The sequence below is a fragment of the Condylostylus longicornis genome, unplaced genomic scaffold (assembly GCF_029603195.1).
Source record: "Condylostylus longicornis isolate FDR11 unplaced genomic scaffold, ASM2960319v2 ptg000546l, whole genome shotgun sequence".
NCBI classification, from domain to species: domain Eukaryota; kingdom Metazoa; phylum Arthropoda; class Insecta; order Diptera; family Dolichopodidae; genus Condylostylus; species Condylostylus longicornis.
In genome coordinates, this window is record NW_026578504.1 from 30,338 (window position 1) to 41,650 (window position 11,313).

At 44.5% G+C, this 11,313-nt stretch overlaps 1 protein-coding gene across 1 annotated transcript; it reads left to right on the top strand.

Annotated features, from left to right (window-relative positions):
* Positions 1–10,305: 10,305 nt before the first annotated feature.
* LOC129617520 (uncharacterized) lies at positions 10,306–10,833 on the top strand. Its single transcript, XM_055532700.1, has one exon. The coding sequence runs from the start codon at positions 10,306–10,308 to the stop codon at positions 10,831–10,833; it is 528 nt and encodes a 175-aa protein (XP_055388675.1).
* Positions 10,834–11,313: the final 480 nt, after the last annotated feature.

Here is an 11,313-nt window from a genome sequence, read left to right on the forward strand (position 1 = left end):
CTCAAGGATTTCAGTGTGGTGATGCTATTACCCTGGTAATCAGATGAGCGTTGTGTTTTGATCCACATGCTTATCGTTTTAGGATCAAAGTTTTGAGTACCACCGCAATGGAGGACTTGATTTTTTTGAGCCGCATCAATCCTCTTCGTTATGCTCTCGCGTATTATTCGGGTGACCTGCAGAATGGGTTGTTCGATTACACAAAATAAGCTGATTTTTTCACGGGTCTTAAGACCCGTTGCGCTTTTTTGTTTTTACTCCTCATCGCAGAACAAGAAACTGTTACAGAGCAGTAAACAGAGAATACCCGTTGCTAGCAGCCTTTCATTATTTTTTCGTTTGTTCACAGATTTCCTTCTGACCAATTCTTTTTGCATAATTTTTTTAACTTTTCTTGGAAATTAGATTCATGAAAAGATCACGCTTTGATGTTCCACCATCCTCGTTCTTGTCGACACAGCCACCGCTAAACGATTCCCTCAGGACTACCAAAAGATGTAAAGCAGACTCACCATCAGGAAAAACCGAAATGATGAAAACAAATGAGCTAGAGGAGCGGCAGCAACAGCATTATTCGCACCAAAACGGTCTTGGTTCGACCCCCGGAGATCAGCGTGGACAAACAACACTATGGATGGGTACGCCCCGGATTCTGCCGTGAACATGTTTTGTTTCCGCTGTAGGTGATTTAGAGCGTTGGGAAGATGAGATGTACTTGACGAGCTTATTAAATACATTTCTCTCCCCAACATGCTCACCAATTAATCTCAAAATTGTTCGCGATCTCCAAACTTTTTACCACCTTGGGTATGGATTTCTTGATTTTGATTCACATCAGTCAGCAAGCGAAGCATTAGAGATTTTAAAAAGAAGTTGTCGTCCAGGGCACAATCGGTGAGCAAGCAGCATCTCAATACGATTGACTCCTAATGTTAGGCGATTTAAAGTCTGTTGGGCAACGACGAACACATACAAAGAAAAAGCAGCTCGACTACGTTCACGTCCATCCCATGAAATATCCCCATATGGCAATCAGGAGGATGGTTTAACGGTTCACATTGGATCTCTAGATCGCCAAGTGACAGAAAATGACGTCATTCAACTACTGCATATGATGGGATACGTTAGCGTGGTGTACGTGCGAGTAAGTTGATCTTAATTGTTTGCTGCTTCTTCACTCTCATTAGATTTCGAGGCACGATAACGGTGAAAGCCGGGGATTTGGTTTCGTCAAGTTCTCATGTCCCTTAGAGTTTCGTGATGCGCTTCAGCGGCTCCATGGTATTGTTTTGGGACAAAGGCCCCTACAGATTTCCGTATCACATCGGAGCGAGAAGAGCTCCTTGCTTCCTGCTGGGCTAACAGGAAATCAAAACATTGCAACTCAATGGGGAGCAAACTGGAGCCAATGGCAACAAGCCATCGCATATTGCACCGATGTAAGACAGTAGGGTTGCTTCTATTGCTGACTTTCGATCGCTTAGGCAACCCAATATTATCCTAGCGTCAATTCCTCATCAGCTACAATCAGTGCCGGGCCTGCAATTTATCAAAATAACAAAACAGTACTCCCCGCCAAATCTGCTTCTTCTATTGAAAATCTGCCTGTTTCATGTTCTGTTTGTTGTGGCGATTGTCCGTTAAATTGCATCGAGACGGGATTTCCAATGTATTATGAATCTGAATTGCTTCCAGCATCTGATGAATCAGCATTTGATTCTCCGCTTACGGAATCTTCTCTATTTCATCTTTCAAATATTCTCTCTGATCCATTTCAATACATTTTCTCGTAAACAATCTTCAACTATTTTTGTGTGTACAGGTTTTTTTGCATAATTTTAACACGAACAACGGCATAAAATGTACTTTAATGAAAACAGCACGTAATTGGAACTTCACCAAAGGCCTTCTGAAGGGTTTGAACAACACCAACTAAATCCACTTCCCTTTGACCACATCCGAAACGATCTGTCAGGTCAACTGGCAGAAAACGACGCACAACGACTTTTCCCCCTTTTGCAGCCTGGCATGTTGCAATTTTCGATGTCTTCTGCATTTCTCGCAAATCCCGACAGCCTCCTTTTCCAACTAAACCTGAATGTGCCAAAATTCCAGCGCCTCCACTATCAAGAAGAATCTCCAACTCCGTGCCCTCTTTCATTAGATGGCACAGCTCCAGCAAGCTCTGGATTGAAACAGCCTGAATAATGAACCCTCCTGGCTGGTTTGCCTCATCTGTTGAAATAAAATCACTGAGAAGCACTTGAGAGCCTTCGCCTCTTTTCTTTGATTTCTGTTTTTCCAATAATTCACTCCAATGACCGTCTGAATCTATGTCAACTTGCGTGGATCGGCGCAGTAACGTCATTTCCCTTTCATCCAAATGGCACATATAAGAGCAAATAATAACCACGCTTTTTTGACCTGCTTCCATCACTAATGCCAAATATTCAACCAAGCGCAAAAATGTTGAAGTTGTTGGAATGATGTGTCTTCCTTCCATTTTCATCTCGCTGAACAGCTTAGCATCGACCAGTTGAGTCATTCGAAGGATTTGGCCATAGCGCGCAGTTTCACCTATCAGCGATTTCCAAGACGGAATATCTCCATCCAAGCGTTGGTCGATTGATGGGACAGTCTTCATGATCAAATCTCTTTCATCAGCATCGCAATTGAGGCTCCTTTCAATTGCACTTCGACACGTTCCAACAAGCACAACATTATCAAACGAGCATCCCAGTGGAATGCAATAGGGGAGCTCGCCATCGAATGAATCGGTTGGACACAATTCTTTAAATGATCCCGATTTCATTGCCAAGGGGGAATTTCTTTTTGTGAAGAACTGAGTCACTTGCTTCTCCCGAAGTTCTTTCAAAAACTGCCATTGTGATGAAGTTTCATCCAACACTTCCCTCAGCTTCTGTTTGTTTCTAATTGGCCGCAAACGAACAAGCCGTTCTTCAAAGTGATGGAGTTCTGTTGGTTCGGGCAAACAATTGCGCGGTGTTGCAATGTTTCTATTTTCCGCACGATCTGTTGGAATCAAACTCTCCAATGCTTCACATTGAACTGCTTTATCTTCACATTGAACTGCTTTATCTTCACATTTAATTGATTTATCTTCGACTTTGGTTTGGAGTTCAGAATATTTTTTAATATCTTTGGACAGCAGAAGTGGTCCCAAAAACAAGTTTAACGCATCAACAAAGAACCGCGTTGTCTTCCCAATTGCATCCAGCGTGGTGATCGCCCTAGTTTTTTCATCGCCATCAACAACTTTCAAGAAATAGAGAAGTGCATCTTCGGTCTGAGTGATTAACTTGTCAATACTTTTCAAATTATCAAGCATCGTTTGTCGCGCCTTTTTCAGCGATACTTTTTTCTCATCAAGTTCGCCCAGCTTCTCTTGAGTGACAGAGGCTGAATCAGCATCCACGTTCTTGACTGAAACAAGGTTTACACAAGGCATCATCTCAGCAAGGTTTTCTTTTTCTGTCTCGTTTTTAAGCCTTCCATCAGCTTCATTTCGATCTTCTGTTGAATTGATTGTAATCACGACAACCAAGTCTTCATTCAATCTTGTTTCTGAAACTTCTGCAGGAGATTGCTTGTCGCCTTTCTTCAGTGCGTTTGCAACATTTGATTCACGAGTTTCCTCATTTCCTTTTCTAACGTCTTCTATTTCGTCTTCTTGTTGTGATTCGTCTTCTTGTTGTGTTTCTTCGTCCTCTGTTGCCTCCTTTGTTCTCCCGTTCTTCATCGCATCATCCATTCGTACCGCCATCTCTTCTATTGTTACTAACTTCGATGAAAGCTCTTCTTGCAGCTTGCTGATGTTTCCAAGCAAACCCATTTCTCTGGCTTGGCCTTCTTGAAGTTCCTTTGCTGCTTTTTTTAGTTGAACTTCCAAACAAATTGACCTCTGTTGGAGTTTTGCTTTCTCTGTTTCTTTTTCCTCCAATTTTTTCATCAGTTTGTCTATTTCTTCTTCAAATTCTTTTTCAATTGACGCTCTCAAGTCAATCATTTTCACTTTTTGCTTCTCCATTTCGGTAAAATGCGCCACTTCATCCCGTCTGTATTGGTCCAACTGCTTCCTCATCATCGCCACTCTATTTTCTTCTGATGCAACGCGTGATGTTTGTTCATCATTACTGGAAGGCTCCCGTTTTCGTTTAGCATTTCCCACTTTTTGTTTTGTTGCATTTCTGGAAAGCTCCTTTTGTTCCGTTGTATTTTCGAAAAGCACCGCATTTCTGGAAAGCTCCGCACTTTGTTCCGTCGCATTTCTGGAATGCTTCGCACTTTGTTCCGTCGCATTTCTGGAATGCTTCGCACTTTGTTCCGTCGCATTTCTGGAGTGCTTCGCACTTTCTTCCTTCGCATATCTGGAATGGTCTGCACTTTCTTCCTTCGCGTTTCTGGAAAGCTTCGCACTTTGTTCCGTCGCATTCCTGGAAAGCTCCGCACTTTGTTCCGTGGCATTTCTGGAATTCTTCGCACTTTCTTCCGTCGCATTTCTGGAAAGCTCCGCTTGTTCCGTTGCATCTCTGGAAAGCTCTGCACTTTGTTCCGTCGCATTTCTGGAATGCTTCGCTTGTTCCGTTGCATCTCTGGAAAGCTCTGCACTTTGTTCCGTCGCATTTCTGGAAAGCTTCGCACTTTCTTCCTTCGCGTTTCTGGAATGCTTCGCACTTTGTTCCGTCGCATTTCTGTAAAGCTCTTGTTTTGTTGCATTCTTGGAAAGCTCCGCAGTTCGTTCCCTTGTATTTTTGAAAAGGTCCGCATTTCCGGAAAGCTCTGCACTTTCTTCCTTCGCATATCTGGAATGCTTCGCACTTGGTTCCGTCGCATTCCTGGAAAGCTCCGCACTTTGTTCCGTGGCATTTCTGGAATTCTTCGCACTTTGTTCCGTGGCATTTCTGGAATTCTTCGCACTTTCTTCCGTCGCATTTCTGGAAAGCTCTGCACTTTCTTCCTTCGCATTTCTGGAAAGCTCTACACTTTCTTTCTTCCCACGTTGCTCCGTCGCATTCCTGGAAAGCTCTTGTTCTGTTGCATTCTTGGAAAGCTCTGCACTTTGTTCCGTTGTATTTCTGGAAAGCTCCGCTTGTTCCGTTGCATCTCTGGAAAGCTTCGCACTTTGTTCCGTCGCATTCCTGAAAAGCTCTGTACTTTGTTCCGTCGCATTTCTGGAATGCTTCGCACTTTCTTCCTTCGCATTTCTGGAAAGCTCTACACTTTCTTTCTTCCCACTTTGCTCCGTCGCATTCCTGGAAAGCTCTTGTTCTGTTGCATTCTTGGAAAGCTCTGCACTTTGTTCCGTTGTATTTCTGGAAAGCTCCGCTTGTTCCGTTGCATCTCTGGAAAGCTTCGCACTTCGTTCCGTCGCATTCCTGAAAAGCTCTGCACTTTGTTCCGTCGCATTTCTGGAATGCTTCGCACTTTCTTCCTTCGCATTTCTGGAAAGCTCTACACTTTCTTCCTTCCCACTTTGCTCCGTCGCATTCCTGGAAAGCTCTTGTTCTGTTGCATTCTTGGAAAGCTCTGCACTTTGTTCCGTTGTATTTCTGGAAAGCTCCGCTTGTTCCGTTGCATCTCTGGAAAGCTTCGCACTTTGTTCCGTCGCATTCCTGAAAAGCTCTGCACTTTGTTCCGTCGCATTTCTGGAATGCTTCGCACTTTCTTCCTTCGCACTTTCTTCCTTCGCATTTCTGGAAAGCTCTACACTTTCTTTCTTCCCACTTTGCTCCGTCGCATTCCTGGAAAGCTCTTGTTCTGTTGCATTCTTGGAAAGCTCTGCACTTTGTTCCGTTGTATTTCTGGAAAGCTCCGCTTGTTCCGTTGCATCTCTGGAAAGCTTCGCACTTTGTTCCGTCGCATTCCTGAAAAGCTCTGTACTTTGTTCCGTCGCATTTCTGGAATGCTTCGCACTTTCTTCCTTCGCATTTCTGGAAAGCTCTACACTTTCTTTCTTCCCACTTTGCTCCGTCGCATTCCTGGAAAGCTCTTGTTCTGTTGCATTCTTGGAAAGCTCTGCACTTTGTTCCGTTGTATTTCTGGAAAGCTCCGCTTGTTCCGTTGCATCTCTGGAAAGCTTCGCACTTCGTTCCGTCGCATTCCTGAAAAGCTCTGCACTTTGTTCCGTCGCATTTCTGGAATGCTTCGCACTTTCTTCCTTCGCATTTCTGGAAAGCTCTACACTTTCTTCCTTCCCACTTTGCTCCGTCGCATTCCTGGAAAGCTCTTGTTCTGTTGCATTCTTGGAAAGCTCTGCACTTTGTTCCGTTGTATTTCTGGAAAGCTCCGCTTGTTCCGTTGCATCTCTGGAAAGCTTCGCACTTTGTTCCGTCGCATTCCTGAAAAGCTCTGCACTTTGTTCCGTCGCATTTCTGGAATGCTTCGCACTTTCTTCCTTCGCACTTTCTTCCTTCGCATTTCTGGAAAGCTCTACACTTTCTTTCTTCCCACTTTGCTCCGTCGCATTCCTGGAAAGCTCTTGTTCTGTTGCATTCTTGGAAAGCTCTGCACTTTGTTCCGTTGTATTTCTGGAAAGCTCCGCTTGTTCCGTTGCATCTCTGGAAAGCTTCGCACTTCGTTCCCTCGCATTCCTGAAAAGCTCTGCACTTTGTTCCGTCGCATTTCTGGAATGCTTCGCACTTTCTTCCTTCGCATTTCTGGAAAGCTCTACACTTTCTTCCTTCCCACTTTGCTCCGTCGCATTCCTGGAAAGCTCTTGTTCTGTTGCATTCTTGGAAAGCTCTGCACTTTGTTCCGTTGTATTTCTGGAAAGCTCCGCTTGTTTCGTTGCATTCCTGGAAAGCTTCGCACTTTGTTCCGTCGCATTCCTGAAAAGCTCTGCACTTTGTTCCGTCGCATTTCTGGAATGCTTCGCACTTTCTTCCTTCGCATTTCTGGAAAGCTCTGCACTTTCTTCTGTTGTATTTCTGGAAGGCTTCCCACTTTGTTCCGTCGCATTCCTGGAAAGCCCCGCATGTTGTTTCGTTGTATTTCTGGAAAGCTCCTCTTGTTCCGTCGCATTTCTGGAAAGCTCCGCACTTTGTTCCGTTGCACTTCCGGAAAGCTCTGATGTTTGTTCAGCATTTGTGGAAGGGTCCCAATCAGGTTCGCGGGAGAGCCCTTTTTCAGTGATTGGAGCTTCAGACTTATCGTCAGCGTCGCAAGTAATTCCTTCAATCGGCACCTTTTCTTCTGTCCTGATGCCCGCAACTCCTACTTCAACTGATTTTGCGTCCACATTATTTCCTGATGTGCCTTTTTCTAGAGCAACAGATCCGTCAGCAGTATTGCAGTCAGCAGCAGCCTTCATCGCTTGAAGCTTGCGGTCCCTTCTGCCTGCTCGAAGGTTTTGAACGCCAAGACGGCCGAGGCCGCGGCCCTGCTGCTTTGGAAGGGCTGGTGGTGAAGGGGTCACACCCATTCCCTTCTCGGGAGAATCTTTCAATCCCTCTTTCATCTGGCCGGCTTCAGATTCGATATCATTCTCTAAACAGGGTGCGCCAGATAATTTGGTCTCATTTAATTTCGCCTCACTTGTTTCAGAATTGGGAAGGAAAGCCGCGTTAGAAGAGGTAGTCCGTTTTTCATCAGTTGTTTGCCCCGATGGGGTGGAGTCCAAGGTTAAGTACTCCAAGATTTTTTCCATGTGTAAGTAAAAATATTGGGCGATAGATATAAAGAAATAACAGGGTTCACGGTTCCTGTTCGATCGAGCGTCTGCCGACAGGTTCGGTTGCACCTGTAGATTGCACAGTACTGCCCCCTTGCACAGTGTTGTCACCTTGCACAGTGCTGTCACCTTGCACAGTGTTGTCACCTTGCACAGTGCTGTCACCTTGCACAGTGCTGTCACCTTGCACAGTGCTGTCACCTTGCACAGTGCTGTTATCTTGCACAGTGCTGTTACCTTGCACAGTGCTGTCACCTTGCACAGTGCTGTTACCTTGCACAGTGCTGTTACCTTGCACAGTGCTGTTACCCTTGCACAGTGCTGTTACCTTGCACAGTGCTGTCACCTTGCACAGTGCTGTTACCTTGCACAGTGCTGTCACCTTGCACAGTGCTGTTACCTTGCACAGTGCTGTTACCTTGCACAGTGCTGTCCCATTCCACAGTGTTGTCACCTTGCACAGTGCTGCCTCGCTGCACAATTTTAAGCACCAACATAGTGCAAGCCACAGCCTAACTCCTCGCAGTGTAGAAATGGTTCAGGGCCCTCCGTTTTGCCGTTCCAGGAATTGGCTGCATGTAACCTCATGCCGGAGTTCTGAGTCCGCCAGAGTTCTGAATGTTGAAAATTCTAGTCGCTGTGCTTGTGTTGTTTTCTATAAATCCTGATGTTTCAAGGGCCCTTCCGACGTTGCATTGCTTGGATCCTGATTATGTGAACCTTGATATAGTGTTCGCGCTAGACGACACTGTGTCCATGAAGCCGAGGGCAACCCAGATTTCAGCAGCCATCACAAAAATGATGCAGGACTTTCTGGCAGTCTTTCCCTTTTCTCGATTTGGAGTGGTCACATTTACAGATGAATGGTAAATTTATAAAAAAGGAAATTTTTAACAATTATGTCAAATGCAGGACTGGATGTAAACCTCCAGATTACAAAGGTCATGTTTTGAACTATGGAGTAAGTGTCTTTTTCTCTCCGAAATCTCCCTTTATTTTTTATTTTTTCAGGTCAAAGTCGCACTCCCGTGAGATATTTATTCTATCTCTGAGATTTTTGATTTTCAGCTCTTCTCTTCAGATTAACATCACAGCCTAACGAAATGGCAAGCACATTAGAGAGATACATTCCTGCGTGTGGCGATTCTGTTGTTGCAGAGGAGTGAGTTCATTGCCTTGTCTCAGTATTCAGTCTTGTGTTTGTAGTTCCCTTGGTGGAATGCTTGTAGCGGCCCGAAGTGGGAGAGTTGGGTGGTACTTATCATTCCTTGAGAATTATTTCAAAGTTGTTATAAGTGTGAGTTCGAAACTTGAAAGTATTTGCTAACGCGTCCATGCAGATAACGGATGCCGAATTTAGATACTCTGGTGACGCAGATAGAGTGTGTCCTGAACAGCCATTCAAGCCAAATGACGGAGATGGAGAATACGACTCAAGGCACGAGGTAGTCAGAATGATCTAGATGAGGTTCATTGAAGGCAATTGTATTTCAGGACTTTCCCACCAGTCGGGACCTTTCTGATGCGCTTTGGGAAGAAGATGTTATCCCAGTGTTTGCTGTTCTAGTTGATCCGCTAAACAGAAACTATGTGGGGACCTATAAGTGGCTGATGACGTCAATGGAGACAAACTCAAGACGATTGGCCGGAGTTGTGATTAATGGTGGGGATGGTACTAATTTGGTGGATCTCTTAACGACCGCGGTTACTGAATCCATCTGTGAAAAACATGAGTTGAGAACTACAACTTCAACAACTACAACAACTACAACGACCACAACGACCACAACGACAACAACGACCACAACAACTACAACGACCACAACGACCACAACGACCACAACAACCACAACGACCACAACGACCACAACAACCACAACGACTCCTAAACGACAAGAGATTGAGGAAATAGTGCAGGAAGAAGAACAACAGGAACAACAGGAAGAGCAACAAAAAGAAGAAGAAAAAGAACAAGAACAAGAAGAACAAGAACAACAAGAAGAAGAACAAGAACAAGAAGAAGAACAAGAACAACAAGAAGAACAAGAACAAGAACAACAAGAAGAACAAGAACAACAAGAAGAACAAGAACAACAAGAAGAACAAGAACAAGAACAGGGATCAAGTACACCGGCACCCGGACCGTCACGTACACCCTCAGTTACGACATCAGTTACGACATCAGTCACGCCATCAGTCACGCCATCAGAAGCACCCATCTCAAGAACATCAGTATACATTGAGACCGCAACGGAAACAGAGGCGTCAACTGCTCCAATGGCCATTCTTGTAACCAGCGCTGTAGGTGGTCTCTTGGCTATAGCAGGTGTGGCTGGCGCTTTACTTTACTTGAAAAGAGGAAAGGAAGAGCCTTTGCCCGACTTCGACGACGCAGAGTTCGATGAGGACTACACAATGAAGCGGTTCTCAGTCAAGCCGAGCTTCTTTGAGACCCAGGTCGTTTTGGAGAGAGATAACTTCACTGTCTCTTGATTGTAGTCCTTTTCGTTCATTTTTTATGGTTGCAACTAGTATCAAAAAAGACATTCAGGTTGCTGCTATTTGAGACATATGAGACACAGACGGCTACAGGTACGGAGATACACTCAAGCAAAATGCTGGCAACTGGATTCCAACAAAGAGGCCGCGCAACTCGGAGTAAAAGACCAGAGTTGTCAGCGGAGCAAATTGAAGAATTACGCGAGGTGTTTGTATTGTTTGATATTAATAAAAAAAATAGCATAGATGCACGAGAATTCAAGGCGGCTTTGCGCGCACTAGGTTTCGATGTTAAAAGGGAACACATCATCAGTATAATGTCAGAGGCCGGGAAGGAATTCAATGAGACGATCACTTTTGAAGAATTCTGTCAAATGATGGTTGGGCGAATGCCAGACAAAACATCCAAAGAAGAAATTCTAAAATTATTTCGTCTGTTCGATGAAGATGGCAACGGGAAAATAAGTTTCCGTAACTTAAAGAAAATCTCTTCAGAAGTGGGAGAAAATTTAACAGACGATGAGTTGCAAGAAATGATAGATGAAGCAGATCGTGATGGAGATGGAGTGGTTGATTTTGAAGAATTTTTTCGCATTATGAGATACAGACACGACCCTCTAGAAGATTCAGAAGATGACGAATAAAGCAACACTGGCCATAATAAGCAACAGCAGCAACAATTCATTTAGCTCATCAAACACCTTTATCATCTAGCTAAGCGCGATGTTCAATCTCTTTTCGTTTGGTCCGATTTTTCTCTTTTCGAAGTATTTGGAATAGCGTCAGGAACTCCTAGGCTATAGACGACGAAAAGAAACCCCAATTTGGGCTCAAGGAAAAAAAATAAATGTCGCACAAGAATTAGTTTGATGTTCTCGTCGCTGAAGAGATCGAAGAGACCGAAGAGGCTGGCGGCCTCAATACAACCTTTGGTCGTTGAGTCGTTTGGAAAAAAGGATTCTGTCGTGGAGAGCTTGCGGTTGAAGTCGTTCCTGTCATAGAAGCTGCTGAGGATAATCGGTGATGATGCCGATGAAGATGACAGTGAAGACGTCAGTGAAGATATCGGAGAAGACGTCGGTGAAGACGAAGGTATTGGAGAAGACGTCGCTGAAGATGCCGAG

Bases quoted from the DNA above. Each gene is read 5' to 3' on its own strand.
- LOC129617520 (XM_055532700.1), top strand. From the start codon at position 10,306: ATGCTGGCAACTGGATTCCAACAAAGAGGCCGCGCAACTCGGAGTAAA.